The sequence below is a fragment of the Pyrus communis genome, chromosome 15 (assembly GCF_041283825.1).
Source record: "Pyrus communis isolate YQ-2024b chromosome 15, ASM4128382v1, whole genome shotgun sequence".
NCBI lineage: Eukaryota > Viridiplantae > Streptophyta > Magnoliopsida > Rosales > Rosaceae > Pyrus > Pyrus communis.
The window spans coordinates 8,406,776-8,423,637 of NC_142579.1; the positions used below are offsets into that span (position 1 = coordinate 8,406,776).

General features: G+C 36.5%; 1 protein-coding gene across 1 annotated transcript; it reads left to right on the plus strand.

Annotated features, from left to right (window-relative positions):
• The first annotated feature begins 7,479 nt into the window (after positions 1-7,479).
• LOC137738456 (nitrate reductase [NADH]) lies at positions 7,480-11,969 on the plus strand. The gene is made up of 4 exons (XM_068478088.2): positions 7,480-8,755; positions 8,982-9,122; positions 9,406-9,638; positions 10,530-11,969. Exons 1-4 carry the CDS (start codon positions 7,777-7,779, stop codon positions 11,886-11,888), a joined length of 2,712 nt encoding a protein of 903 aa, XP_068334189.2. The 5' UTR covers positions 7,480-7,776; the 3' UTR covers positions 11,889-11,969.
• Positions 11,970-16,862: the final 4,893 nt, after the last annotated feature.

Genomic DNA, 16,862 nt, shown 5'->3' on the forward strand with positions numbered 1-16,862 from the left:
GGTCTCATAAGTCTTTGTGTTAACTGCAAAATATCTTCAATATTACTCCAATTCTAATCTATTGGTTTATGATATTTTAGACACTCTTTTGTTGTAACAAAAAGAAAGAAAAACCAATCAAAATTTGTTTCTGTTTACCAACCATACATCCGTTCTTTCTTTCAAGCCTATATGGGTTATAGACAGCTATCACGCTGATCAACGAGACCGATTAACTTTTAATATCAACTAAAGTTAGACTAAAACCAGACGTACCATGTGGGAAATGTTGGCGAAAGGTTTAAGGTTCTTGTGGTTTTGTGGCATTATCTTTTTGTAACACAAAGCATCCACCCAAAAGCCAGTCAAATTAGAGTCGCATCAACAATGGGAGTACCAGCTAGATTTGTCTGTATATTAGGTTAACGAGTATTTACAATTGCTACGGATATAAACATATCTATGTTTGTCAGACATTTACGTGCACACGATTCATCTACTTCAATGAACTTTTAACAAAAGAAGGAAGGTTTAAAATAACCCTCGCAAGTCTCATCCTGTGGACGTTATTCATTTTTGACAATGATAGGGGAGAGAGAGAGAGAGGGAGGGAGAGAGAGAGAGAGAGAGAGAGAGAGAGAGAGAGAGAGAGAGAGTATAAGCCACCAAATACCAAGGTGGCTCCATGCTTCACCCAAAGGGCAGAGAACAATTTCATGTTTAACCCCCTCGGTCATCTATGAGCCGCCCTCAGTTGTGATGCTGTGGGCTGTGACCCCTTCCGTCTTAGTTACTACACCCTTTGAGCCTTGACCCATCCCTCTCTCTCTCTCTCTCTCTCTCTCTCTCTCTCTCTCTCTCTCTCTCTCTCTCTCTCTCTCTCTCTCTCTCTCTCTCTCGTGGTTTCTGGATGAAAAACCATATATTCATGCCCCCTGTTTTTTGTCTATTGGCTATTGGGATCTCCATGCGCCACTTCACATCTTACCTTTACTTGCTTAGCTTGAAGTCCTTGACTTGTTCTTCCCTTTAACTTTACCAATCTTTCAATTTGTACGTATTTTATTGGTACAAGATCCGATCAATCATTTCTAAAAAGAACTATTTAGCATCTTGGGTATTTTGGATATGCGATTTAAACCTGTATTAAACAAGTTAATCAAGGTACACAACTTGTTTCAAGACAACTTTTTGCCACAGTGTTTAACTAGTTTAAGTTTCGGGACCTTTCCACATATAGTACACGAATGCAACACGGTTTCTCTAACTGATTAATCGAATACTTTAATTTAGGATTAGTTGACAATATGTTTTAATTTGATGCAGTCACATTCACACATAACAACCTAACCTGATAAAGCAATATGATGTTCACAGTGTAAACAACAACCTTGTTACAGTAATAATATGTCATTATGTGTTATCAACTATAAATTTATCGTTAATCTTAGATTGTAAACTTTAACGATTATAGTGTAATTTTACATTTTTTGTAATTCAAACGTTGAATGTAAATATCACTGTTAAACGTTAACATCATCGTTGAACATGGAAGTAACTAGCCAAAAAATAATAACAATGATTTATCAAAACAAAGTTCCAATAACTACCCATTTTAAAGGGTACGTAGTGTAGAATTCCATTAATTTTAACAATAATTCCATGTACCCACATTTCAACATACAAACTTATCCAAGAAAAATGGATATTTCTTTCCTCTTGTATATGAGTAATAAGAAATGGAATAAATTTTAACTCACGTGATGTGAGGTGAATATTTTTTTATTTTTTATTTTTTTGACTTAAGTCCTAAACTCAAAAGTTTCTTCCAAGCAAAAGAAGTAACTCCATAATTATAAAAATCAAATATAAAACCTGATAATAGTTCTTTTACAGTTTCGTATTAGCCTTACTCTATCAAACTTAAATTCTATCCTTCACACTGTAATTTACTAAACCCTACTTACGTACACCAATCAAAGAAATAGTTAAAAAAAAAAAAAAATCCAAGAATAATAATCCAAGGCTAATTACGGTTGGATTGGAAATTTTACGCTCCAGTAACTTGTTAACTGAACCGAAATATATATGTTGCACCTACCCATTCCTAGCTAGCAGCACAATTATGGACTTGTTCTATATATAATATGGGTACTCTGAAGAAATATAGGTTAGCTGATCAGAAACAGTTTGTTTGCGCTTCTTCTCCAATCCTGGTTTTAACTTGTGTGCTTGGAAACAGAAAATTACTGAAAAACTAAAATATAAATATTGTATCTGTATACAGTATACGTAGGGAACCTTTAAAGGAATGGATCCTCATTTTTTTTTTATAAAATGAGGATTAATTGTGGAGTTCACACCACATTAAACTTTAACGATCTGAACCATTTATTTTTCAAGTTGCACCTCATAGATCATCATTGCAAAGTATTAGCCAAATCGGAAATGTTTTAAGACATCTAATTGAGTTCAAAGAAATTAATGAATACTTTATTATATAAGAAACAATGAAATTTTATCTTGATAATTAAATAGGCAAATGATTTTGGATTGAATTGAATTTTTGTAAGGATGATCTATGAAACGAAATTTACAAAATAGATGGTTCGGATCGTTGAAGTTCGATATGGAGTAGACCCCACACCTAATCCTCAATTTTTTTGAAAAAAATGGAGATCCCTTTGCATAAAGAACCTGTGTATATGTATATGTATAGTGCTCATCCACACATATATATATATATATATATATATATATATATATATATATATAGGTTAAAACATGCATGCGTCTTGACTAAAATATTTATCTTACATTCTTGTAAGACGAGGTACTTTAGGGGGAGGGGGAGGGGGTGGGGGTGGGGGTGGTACGATGTATATACACACGAAATTCTCTCTCCTCTGTTCGAGTGCTCATCCATATATATAGGTTAAAAATGCGTCTGGACTAAAATATTTATCTTATATTCTTGTAAGACGAGGTACTTGAAAAAAGGGCCCTGCCCCCCGGGGGGGAGGGGGTGGCACACTAAATGAATGTACATGTGTTTTGCCTTTAGCAATTATTTTATTTATAAACAATAAAATATATTGATTTTGACTGCTGCAGGGGGCACTAAATGAATGTACATGTGTTTTGCCTTTTGCAATTATTTTATTTATAAAAAATAAAATATATTGATTTTGACTGCTGCACACTATATTGCTTGAGTCTAGCCTTGATTCCTCATCTCTAATGTTATCTCCAATCGAAGAAGGGTCAAAATGTTATGTTTATAGTTATGCAAGAAAATTATATTTTAATAAATAATGTTATGTCATATTTTATACCATCTTCAACCGAGGGAGCCAAATGGCCATAAGCCAAACATAGATATTTGACAAAAAATAATCTCCAACTGAGGGGACCAAAGGGTCATAGGCCAAACATAATTTATTATTTTAATTGAATTAATATAGATAATTAAATTAAACTACCATATTAAAATAAAATTTTCGGACATATTGGAAGATTATTGAAAGAGGTGGCCATTTGAAAATTATTTAAAAAAATTAAAGGAAAGATTATTGGAAGAGAATAGAATGTGAAAAAATTGAAATAAAATAAGGTAAGATAGTATGAGATGGTGAAAAGTATGTGAGAAATGATGTAGGAAAAAAATTAGAAATTAAAAAAAAAAAAAAAAAGGGTTGGGCTCGTCGAGCTGGCCTGATTTGGTAGTTTTGGCTCGGTGGAGCTCACAAGCCCTTTGGTCTAGCCCTCGGTTAGAGACGGTTTTCGTGTTATTTCGAGTTATTTTTAGCCATATGACCCTTTGGCCAGGTCGGTTGGAGATGGCCTAAGGGGACAACTGGGTACGTCTTTACTAGACCTACATGTGAATTGGCAACTTTCATATCATATACGCATCTGACCAAACCAAAAAATAAAAATAAACTAAAAGTGAGAGAAAGAAAGATATATACATTATTGTTGCCGTCATATTTGGAATATGAATGTGATTGTGTAAATCCTACTGTATCTAGAAATATCTTTTATATTCCTTTTAGTAATCTAATTCATATTAGAGTTGTAATCCTAAAAGGGTAAGGATTTAACCTATCCTACTACTATAAATAAAGGCACAATGGGGTGATACAACACACACCTCACAATTAAATCTTTCTTTTCTCCCTCTCATTATTGTCAACCTCCCTCTCTTACAAAGGAATCAGAATGAGATGATTGTCGACGATGCATTTGCGTGCACAGTAGTTACTGACATCATGCTTAGCGATGACATTGAACCACATTCCGTTGATGAATGCCGACGTAGAACAAATTGGTCAAACTGGAAACAAGCATTCCAGGTCGACCTCGATTCGCTTGCAAAACGTAAGGTGTTTGGACCTATTGTTCCTACTCTACCACGCGTGAAGCCCATTGGCTACAAGTGGATTTTCATCAGGAATCGTAATGAGAAGAATGAAATAGTGTGGTACAAAGCACACCTCGTAGCGCAAGGCTTCTCTCAACGCCTTGGGATTGATTACAAGGAGACGTATTCCCCTGTAATGGATGTCATAATGTTCTGCTACCTAATCAGTTTAGTAGTTTCTGAAAAACTAAGTATGCAACTTATGGATGTGGTAACCGCGTATCTCTATGAGGATCTAGATACGGAAATATACATGAAAGTTCCAAAAGGACTTCCATTGACTGGTTCAAATAGTTCTAGATCACATAACACTCTTTATTAGATAGAGGAGGTCACTTTACGGATTGAAACAATTTGGGTTGATGTGGTATAACCGTCTAAGTGAATATTTGACAAGTTAGGGTTATGTGAACAATGAATTATGCCCATACGTGTTCATAAAGAAGTCACATTCCGGATTTGCAATCGTTGTAGTTTATGTCGACGACATGAACCTCATTGGAACTCCTGCAGAGCTTGAGGAAATTGCTGCACACTTGAAATCGGAATTTGAGATGAAAGATCTTGGGAAAATTCAATACTGTCTCGGCCTAGAGATCGAGCATTGTTCGGATATAATCCTAATGCATCAATCGAACTACACCCAGAATGTGTTGCGACGTTTTAATGAGGATAAAGCAAAGCCTTCGAGTACACCTATGGTTGTGTGGACTCTAGATGCTAAACGAGATCCTTTTCGTCCAAAAGAGGATGAGGAAGAGATTTTGGAACCCGAAGTTCCATACCTAAGTGCAATTCGGGCTTTATTGTACTTGGCTTAATGCATTAGACCCGACATCTCCTTTGCTGTTAATATTTTGGCTAGATACAGTAATGGGCCCACATGTAGACACTAGAATGATGTTAAAGACATTTTCCGCTACCTTAAGGGTACGACGGATTTGGGCTTGTTCTATACCCGTGAATCTTCGAGAGTTGTTGCTCGGTTCTCGGATTGATTATCACCTTGTTGGTTGCGCAGATGCTGGATATCTGTTTGACCTACACATGGCACATTCTTAAACGGGCTGTGTCTCATCGCTATATCTTGGACGTCTACCAAGCATACGCTAGTTGTGACTTCTTCGAACCATGCTGAGATTCTCGCCCTGCATGAAGCATTGCCTGAGTGCTTTTGGTTGAGAGCAGTCATGGAACATATTCGAAGCACTAGTGGTCTTACTTCCATCGTTAACCTTCCTACGACGAACTTTGAAGACAATAAAAAGAGACTTAGACCATGAGATAAAAGGTTATTGGGAAAAACCAAAAGTCATAGCCATCGATTTCTAACAAATTCCGGTGGGAGTTTGATCCCCATCGATCCCCTTTTTCTCTACATTTAACAATTTAACCTACTAACATTATCATTTGACCAAAAAAAAAAAAATTCATATCAATTATCATACGGCTCTCTATAGTAACCCCAAATATTTCTTATAAGGGTGTTGTACTTGGCATTCTAAATGTTCTATATTTATAAAGCAAAATACACTTCAGAGCAATCCTATTCTGTCATGGCAATCCATGCCCTTCATGGATAGAGGGAGGGCATGAAGTTACTATTCACTCTGAATAGTAATTAGTGTGACTACACTCGTTTAAGGATTGCTATGATAGTACTATTTATTAAAATAATATTTTATGAATAATATTCAAATGAAATACAACTTTAAAGATTATTTAAATACTGAAAATTATAAGAGTTCTATAAGTACCTTGAAAACTCAAAATAAAAAAAATATTCATATTTCTATTTTGTATTTTTAAAAATAATTATTTAAATGTTTTATGAATTTTTTATTATTTATAATTTTAGATTTTTTTATTTATAAATGAGAATTAATATAAACCCTTGGATTTGTGATGGTCTAGGTTAAGCCACTTATACCAACAATCACAAAAACTGTAAGAAACGTGGCTAACGTTAGATTGACCTCGAGGAGCAGCTTGGGATATAACTGCTCGGGCACAAAGTCGGGTAGGGTAGGGCCCACTGATTGCCATGGAAATCTGGTACCGCTAGAGATGTTCTTTTGGTGTTTATGGACAACTCTTGCCCCTTTCCATGATAATTTTGGCATGGGTGGAGTTGCTCTCATGAGAAGTGCACCTAACAAAAAAAAAAAAAAAAAAAAAAAAAAAAAAAAAAAAGCACCATTCTTAAAATTAAGAGAAAAATTAAGTAGTAGTAGGCCTCTCAACAATAATGCACTGTAACTTTGGGTCCCTGAATTAAATTCATTAAAATTGGTATATGTATTTGTATTAATTCATTACATATTCAGTTCTTCCTAACAAACCCTATAGCTTTTGGGTTTATTTTAATTTTCTTTAGTATCAATATTACACTCCACATGCATATGACACCTCACCGCATTGACATAAATAAATCATACTTATACACCATGGTATTCGATCCCACCGATTTTTCTCCCCCATTTGAAACTTTGGCAAGTGATTCATTACTTGAGTGGATATAGCCTTGCAGTATGGGCTCAGAACTCCTTCCTCCTCCCTCTTCCTACTTAAAAAAATAAAAAATAAAAAAAAATAAAAAAAATAAAGCAAAAACAAAAATATATATACGCTCCTCGTCCAATCCACACTAGACAGATGAGCCGTATGTGAAAGATGTTGTAATGTAATTATTTAGCAACCTCTCAGTACTGTTCACTTTTAACGAAAATGATATTTTTACTCTAAAAAGCTACTCATGGTATTATTCACTTACAACACATTTTTGCCATTTTGATTAAAACTCAAAGTTTTTTGAAGCTATTTTCATTAGTTTTCTTTAAAATTAAAAGATATTTAGATAAGGAACTCCTCTTCGCAAGTGCATTTCTTTTCAAATATAAACAATTTAGATGTAAGATAAATTTTTTAAGAGTGTCAATAATAATTTATAAAAAATGCTAATACAAGTGCTAATTTTACTATATTTCTTAAAACATATTTGTACCACTTTTTTAATAAAAATATGATCCAACTGTATTAAAGAACCATATTTCTATTATAATGGTGATACAAAAACAGTATGAAAAATGCCATAAGTAAGCATTTCTCTACAAAGTGTATATCTGTGGCTCCCTGGTATGGCTGTAGCCAACCCTCAGCCACGTCGCAGTCAACACCTCTTTTTCGGGTCCCACATTATCACGTGACACGTGTCCACAATCCATCTGTGGAGCTCCTATATAAACTCTCTCAGGTCTCCCTTGTCCCTTGGAAAGCAAAATCCCACAAAAACAAGAAAACCCCCAAAACAAGAAAACAGAGTCGTTCCTTTTTCTCACTCCACACACAAAAAGTGCACAACTCACGGCTGACGTATGACGGCCTCCGTGGAGAACCGCCAGTTCCCCCACCTCGACCCGCCGATAAACGGCGTTGTCCGCTCCTTCAACTTCTCCGATCTCACTCCCTCGAAACACGCGCCCTTCGTCGAAAGCAACGACTCATCGTCCGATGACGACGAGAATGAGGTCGCCGTCGTCGAGGAATACACGGATTTAATCCGGAGAGGCAACAACGAATTAGAGCCGTCCATCTTGGACCCCAGAGATGAAGCCACATCAGACAGCTGGGTGCGTCGTAACTCGTCTATGGTCCGCCTCACTGGAAAACACCCCTTCAATTGCGAACCGCCACTCACCCGCCTCATGCACCACGGATTCATCACCCCAGTCCCACTCCACTACGTCCGCAATCACGGCATCGTCCCCAAGGCCACGTGGCAGGACTGGACTGTCGAGATAACCGGTCTGGTCCGCCGCCCAACCCGGTTCACCATGGACCAGCTCGTCCGCGAATTCAAGCCACGGGAGTTCCCCGTGACCCTTGTCTGCGCGGGAAACCGGAGGAAAGAACAGAATCTCGTCAAGCAGACAATCGGCTTCAACTGGGGCGCCGCCGGCATCTCGAACTCCGTGTGGCGCGGCATCCCGCTTTGCGACGTGCTGAAGCGGTGCGGAATCCGCAGCCGCAAGAACGGCGCCCTCAACGTGTGCTTCGAGGGAGCCGAGGAACTGCCGGGTGGCGGTGGGACCAAGTACGGCACGAGCTTGAGAAAGGAGGTGGCGATGGACCCCTCGAGGGATATAATCCTGGCGTACATGCAAAACGGGGAGCTTTTGGCGCCGGATCACGGGTTTCCGGTTCGGGCCATAATACCGGGGTTCATCGGGGGTCGGATGGTGAAGTGGTTGAAACGAATCGTGGTCACAACCTCGGAATCCGACAATTATTACCACTTCAAGGATAATCGAGTGCTCCCGTCGCACGTGGATGCGGAGCTGGCCAACGCTGAAGGTATTTACGACTTTTATCCAACACCTTATCCGCACTTGAAATTTGAGCGTTTCTATTGGCGCTCAGCGGTGAAAAAGTTATGTGCTGGGGTGAAAGTGATAGTTGTCAGTTGTGACGTGACTAACCTAATATTTTGCTCTTTTTTTTTTTATTTTTTTTTTACTGTTTTACTATTTTTGTCTGAAGCTAATATTGTCACTGTGTTGTTGGGTGGGTGAACTTGCAGCGTGGTGGTACAAGCCGGAGTATATCATTAACGAGCTGAATATAAACTCGGTTATAACGACACCGTGTCACGAGGAGATTTTGCCGATCAACTCGTATACGACTCAGCGGCCGTATACAATGAAAGGCTACGCATATTCGGGTGAGTTTAGAACTAACACTATACGTACGTACAATTATTTTCTGATAAAAATATAGCTTGGTGAATCGGAGACCACGTTACGAAAATCATAAATATTTATCAGGTTTTTTGGATTTTAGCATGAGTCACAAGTCCCATGGGTACCTCATGTTTTTTACCAAAACAAAATGGAGAAAAAAAATTGAAAACGAAACAGCCAAAGCCAGGATTTTGACTTTTACACAAGTTGTGCCTTATCTCATCTGAAAGTGCATATAGTGATACAACCTTCCTGTTTTTACAGGCGGCGGGAAGAAAGTGACACGAGTGGAGATAACTATGGACGGCGGGGACACGTGGCATGTCTGCATGTTAGCCCACCAGGAGAGGCCGAACAAATATGGGAAGTACTGGTGCTGGTGTTTCTGGTCACTGGAAGTGGAGGTGCTCGACCTACTCGCTGCCAAAGAGATTGCCGTCCGAGCTTGGGACGAGACACTCAATACTCAGCCCGAGAAACTCATTTGGAACGTCATGGTAAGATATTATATATCCCACATTTTTTCTTTATTTCTACATTTTAAATGAGACCGGTATTAAAAGACAAGAGTGAACGCGTATCTTAAAGACGTAGATATTTAGGATTACCCATTCTTGCAAATTACTGTTTTCATACATAAATAAAAGTTTTCAGAGACGTGTTAAAGTGTGATTAGCAATGGAGTATAAATAACTAGGATTTAGGGTTAGGGTTACAAGTATAACACATTTTCTGGAACCAACTATGCCCTTTTTTAATTTGTGGCTATTTTGGTCGTCGAGTCTTTTCCCAGAGTGAATAATTTAGTAGGACAACTTTAGCAATTTGTGGTTGGCTGTTTGGTATTGTCACAATCAGATTGTCACCATCTCTTTCCCCAAATTGAAACTGTGGACCATTGTCATTGCACCAAGGCCAGTGAAAATGTGTTGCATTTCTTTGGTGACTTCATACCTTGGATCCTTGAGCCTTGGAAAAAAGGGAGAAATTATTGTTTTATTAGGGCTTCTTCAACTTACACAAGAATCTTCTCCACAAGGTGTGGGTCAGTGGGTGTTTCTTTGTCTCTGGCTGCAGCTGGCTATTACTATATTTTGACTTGTACATGCCTCGTCGGGGAGACTGATTTAGGAGTTGAATGTGGTTAATTTATACCAAAATATAAAATTGGAGCTGGAACTGTTTTACCATTGGGCAGATAAATTAATATTCTGTGCACTAATTTTTCTTTTTTAATGAAGAAAAGTAACAAATATGAGTTGTTGATAGATGACATCACGTGACTTATGCACATTTAACAAAAGAATGCGTACAAATAGTTATGTGACATTTTATACTTTGATTATTTTTCAGTACTTGATTTATGATTTGTGGGTGTAATTTTTCAGGGAATGATGAACAACTGCTGGTTTCGAGTGAAAACCAATGTGTGCAAACCACACAAGGGAGAGATAGGACTATTGTTTGAGCATCCAACTCAACCTGGAAACCAATCAGGTGGGTGGATGGCCAAAGAAAAACGCTTGGACTCTGAATCCAACACAACCCTAAAGAAGAGTTCTTCAACACCCTTCATGAACACTAGTGCATCCAAGATGTACTCAATGTCAGATGTCAAGAAGCACAACTCTTCTCAATCTGCTTGGATCGTTGTCCACGGCCACGTCTACGACTGCACTCGCTTCCTCAATGATCACCCTGGTGGCGCTGACAGCATTCTCATCAATGCTGGCACTGATTGCACCGAAGAGTTTGATGCCATCCATTCGGAAAAAGCCAAGAAAATGATTGAGGATTATAGAATCGGAGAGTTGGTGACTACGAATTATGCTTCAGACTCCACATCTAGTTCCCCTAATAACTCTGTACATGGGCCACCAAGAACAACATCTGTAGTTGACCCTATTTCTTCCAACATGACGCAGCTAGCCCCAATTAAAGAAGTAATGCATTCAAGAAGCATCGCACTTATTCCGCGTGAGAAAATCCCATGTAAGCTCATAGCCAAGATATCGATCTCTCACGATGTCAGACTCTTTAGATTCGGATTGCCTTCAGAGGACCAAGTTTTGGGATTGCCGGTGGGAAAGCACATTTTCGTGTGTGCTACAATTGAGGACAAGCTTTGCATGAGGGCTTACACTCCAAGCAGCTCAATTGATGAAGTTGGGTACTTTGATTTGGTGGTGAAAGTTTACTTCAAGAATGTGCACCCTAAGTTCCCCAATGGGGGTATCATGTCACAGTATTTGGACTCACTGCCAATAGGTGCATCCCTAGACATCAAGGGTCCCTTAGGGCACATAGAGTACACTGGTCGTGGTAATTTTATGGTCAACGGCAAGCCAAAGTTTGCAAAGAAGCTTGCCATGCTGGCTGGTGGGACCGGGATCACCCCAATTTACCAAGTGGTTCAAGCCATACTGAAGGACCCAGTGGATGAGACCGAGATGTATGTGGTGTATGCAAACCGCACAGAAGATGACATTTTGCTGCGGGAAGAACTTGATGGTTGGGCTAAACAACATGAGAGGTTCAAGGTTTGGTATGTGGTGGAGAATGGCAGGGAAGGGTGGGAATATAGTGTGGGATTCATCACGGAGAGTGTGCTCAGGGAGCACATTCCCGATGGATCGGACGGCGCTCTTGCACTAGCATGCGGCCCCCCGCCGATGATCAAATTTGCCGTGCAGCCGAATTTGGAGAAGATGAATTATGATACCACAAATTCATTCCTGTTGTTTTGAAGGGTATATGTGAAAAAGAGGTTGTTATATGTACATATTAAAATAAAGTCAATTGAACTCTGCTATCTCTCTATTTAGAAATATGTCTAGGCCATTATATATAAGTTAAAAATCCTCTATTCTTTTGAAAACCTTAGGGTTTCCAGCAATTGGATTCAAACTTGGGTTCGGTGCAAATGAGGAGACGATGATCGATGGATTATATTGCGGCCAATATGTCTTTTTCTGATGCAATTCATTAATAAAGTTCAACATCGGATAACAAAAACCTAATAAAACTTTAACATAGTCGTGTATTACACATAGAGTCGTAGGTTCTCACATTTTACTGTGAGCCAAAACCAAGCAATATTGAAGCATCATGGTAAACCCATGTCTTCTTCGGTATGTTGAAAGTAGACCCAGTAGTTTCTTACACGACACGAAAACGACATGAAAATAACGGATTTCGGGTCACCGCGATAACTAATCGGGTTATTATCGGATGACCCGTTAAGAACCCGTTAATAACGGGTATACACGCGAGTAACACGTGGGTAACCCGTTTCGACCCGTTAAGAAAAATAAATTATAATTTTAAAGTTTAATTACTAAAAAATTTATTATAAAATATAATAGCCATATTGTATATATTGGTATATTCTATATTAAATATATATATTTTTGTATTATTATTCTATATAAGTTAAAAAAATTTAAGTTTTATTCATTTATTTATTTTTATTATGAGAGTTTCTTATTATCATTAATAGGATAAATTTTACTTAACATGCTGTTGTCCAAAATTAAAATCAACTAGTATAGTATTAGTATAGGCAATAAGACATCCCTACAAGTATGAAAAATGAGAAAGAATATATAAACACTTGTGATTCATCATTCCTCCACGAGTAGACAATGGTTACACTTACATTATCGTTTAGATTTTTAAAACCCTCCAAACCGTCATGAATAGTGTTTTCTATTTGAGTGTAAAAGTAATAAAATTAATAATAATTATTGTAGAAGTGTAAGAAATGTAAAAAAAAATATATATACAATCACTCGTAGTGACACTTTACAATTTCGTGAAGGGGTCAACTTCGAAATCTAACACTATAATCCATAAACCTTAAATTTTTATTTAACCGTCGATTGTCGTTTAGGCTTTATTCTTTAAATTGAATTTCACTTTTAAAATTTTCTTTTTTGAAATCATGATCTTCTGGGGATGTAGGAAGATGAACGGTTTGGATCTTTGATATTACGTCCTGATATTTACGTTAATTGAAATATGAATTGATATTATATAGTTTGTAGAGATTTTATAAACACCAAGCAATATTTTCACTAATAGTAAAACTCTGAACATAATATCAACGATTCGAACTGTTCATCTTCTTGTATCCTCTAATAGATCATGTTTTCAAAAAAGAAAATCTGAAAAAACAAAATTTGGTGAGAAAAATGAAGCATAAATGTAAACAACAAGCGACAGTTAAATTTTGATCTATGATTTATATGATTATAGTGGCATATTTCAAAGTTAAGCCCTTCACGAAAGTTGTAAAACTTGTCATTACGAGCGTTTATATATTTTTTTCTATATTTTTCACACTTCTACATTAATTAAAAAACTATTAAAGACTTTACTTAAACAATAGCCATAGGATAAATGAGAAGAGAGTGCTAATGTAGAAAGCCTCATTGAAAATATCATCAATATAAAACTCTTGAAGACAATATATCAAACCAAAGTTCAAATACCGTTTCCCATGGTGATTGATGAAAATTGAAGAGTTTGATTGTAAGAATATGTGCAAGGTTCTAAACCCTGAAACATAACTCCCTTAATTTTGCAAATCTTTTGAACATTTGATATTTTGTAATGGTCTAATGTTTTTAATTTTTAATTTTTATTATGCTCTTATTTTGGGTATGTAAATGTGTAATACTAGAAAGACAAATGCGTTTTTATGTTTTGAATGTGATAATATGGTATGTATATACTTATTTAGTATTATGTTTTTCATTTGATTATTTATTGGTTTAAAATATATTTTCCTTAATGGGTAAAGGGGTTGGGTCATATTACCTGTTAATATTATTGGGTCAGGTCATTTTACCCGTTTATTTTAACGGGTGTTATACGACACGATCCTTTAAGATATTAGGTATTACACAAAAAACGACACAGATACGAAAAACATGACACGAATGCTAGATCTAGCTGAAAGGTCACCAAAACCTAGTTTCCACATCCATCCAAACATGGCCCCTCCTAGAAAAGGTGCATGCCTTTGACCAAAACCAAAGTAAGAGAGATTGTTTATGATGGAATCAATCAAGTAGATAATACTCTTTTAATTAGCCTCTTTTGCATAGAGGAGGATTCTCTCATCTCCTATTCTCATCCTCTTCCCTATCCTCTTCTCACATATTGTTTTTTATCTTATTGTCTCTGTAAAAAAATCAATATAAGATTTTGATGTGACTAAACCGTAATCGTTCAAACAAAAAAAAAGGAAAAAGAAGAGAGATTAGGAGAAGAGAGAATCCTTCATTTTTTGCATATGTTTGCCACCTGATGATGTTGAGTGATTAAACTTTGTTAACTACTCTTTCTTTATTAATCATGCATCGAACCTTGTTATCATCTCTAAAAATTCCCTAGTTCTTGCAGAAACGACAAAACTCTCTTAATTATTAAGATTCTTCAAGTTTAATTATATTCACACTATAAAATGTTTATATGCATTTATCTCTTAAACAGATTTTTTAAGGGGCTGGAACGTGTGGGTGTGTAACCAGCTGGAGCCATTTCTGTGGGCTTGTGGGCATTTCGGCTTTTGAGCCTGTGCCTTGAAAAAATAACACAGAAAAAAAAATTTCACATGTCGTTCTCAATTAACTAGAGATAATAATAATAATTAAAGGACCAATAATATTAAATATTGAACATGAAATAATTGTGTACAAGCCTGATAAAAGCTGTGTTTGTTGGTGGGAACCTTCACCACATAATATATATGTATACGCACACACATAAATTAAGCGGACACAACTTTCAAATTGCTCCAAAGATATTGGATGGAAAGGGTCAACTATAAACAGCTCAAGTGTGGCAATCAAATTGCATGAGGTGATGAAATCTTCTAAGTTGTTTTTATCTTTTAACTACTTGGAAGAACTCGACTACACAAAAAGATAAATTTCAAAAGAAGATTACTTAATTAGTATAAGTCTTAGCAGCCTTCTGATAGCATGTCAATCACTATCATAAAATTATAAGGAGTTTTAACGAAAAACTTATGGTACTGTTCACTTTAACGAAAAACCATATTTTTACACTAAAAAGTCAATCATGATACTATTCACTTTACCATTTATTTTGTTTTTATCTTTTAAACTTAAAGTTTTCAAGCCATTTTTATTAATTTTCCTAAAATTATATTGTAAGCTGTTTTTGTACGGAATTATGTGATTGTTTTTCCCCCCTTGTTAGACGTGTAATGTTCAATGATGAAGTGAATTAAAATTTTAATGCAACGTGAACAAACACCACATGAAAGGAGACCAATAGCCGCAATTACTTAGTAGTTGAAAGAAAATTGAGGAAGGCCTACCCTTTTGGGCCAAGTTAAAAATAGACATACAAATTGCTAATGAGAAGTTGATTAAAGTAGTGTACTTACTTCAAAATTTAAGCTCGAATCTCCGCCTTGTAATTTACATAAATAAAGTGCTGATAATAAATATAAAACTCATGTATATTTGTTTTTCCTAAAGCAACAGAATAGTTTTTTTATATTTTATTATAAATATATATATGTATATAAATTTGCCATTGATGCGCATAGATTTTTCAATGCGAGCAACAAATGTCTTCTTTTTTTATTGTTGGAAGCTACTGGTAGTGGGTGCCTCAAGGCACTTCGTGATCAGGGTTGGCCTATGAAAAATTATTGTGGATTTGATTGAAACAAGTGATTAGCACTGTTTTAACTGTAACTGGTTAGCACACTCTTATCGTCTATATATTTTATTAAGTTATGGGTTTTATTCTTTTATACTGGAGTTATGGGTTTTATTCTTTTATACTGGAGTTATGGGTCTTATTATCTCTATTAATTAATAAAACACTCATTGTTAATCCAAATTCTATAAAATTACCAGTTTAATCCTCTAATTAAAAAAGAACATGAATAAGAAATATGGGGTAGAAATGAAATTTCATACAACTAAATTTTGCTGTTTTTTTTCAAAGCCTCATCTACATGTAATCATAACATATCTCTAATTAAAAAAAAAAAAATAATAATAAAAAAAAACCTTCCCACTCCTACATTTTCTATCACTCTCTTTCTCTGTCCTTCTATTTCAAAAACAAAAATAAAATTTTTTCTCACACACACTTTGTATGTGCCTATATGCTAGTATTACATTGTACAGTTCGCCTACAGCCTTCAACCGTTTACACTAGTTTTATTATTTAATCAATGTGGAAAATGATCGGTGGTGTACTTGTAGGAAAAACAATTATATATGTGTGTTGACCCTAAAAATTACAAAGCCTACGCAGCGCGCAGGCCGAATAACTAATAAGCTAATTAAGTTCTTCGGTTGAATGCGGGGCGTGTCAACTCGTCGGCCGAGGAGTAAAATTTGTTGGTGTTGCGTTGAGCGCGTTGCTGACTTCTTTATCTTGCGATTGCGGCCGAGGAAGGAACACTTTCGGTCTTTGGGTTCTAGAGCCTTAAGACGAGGCTGCTAGTTCTGCGAAGTTCACAAGTCATCGGTGCCCGATTCGGTCACCGTGATTATATTAGTAAGAGTATAAGCACGTCGAATCGACACCAAACTATACGAACACAAATATTCAAAGGTGATGTATGTCTTGATGGTAAACGTGGTTCGGCCGTCAGAATGCCGAACTCTAAAACTCACTGGTGAATATCCAATCATAAAATCACTCAGCGTCTGATACGCCGAATG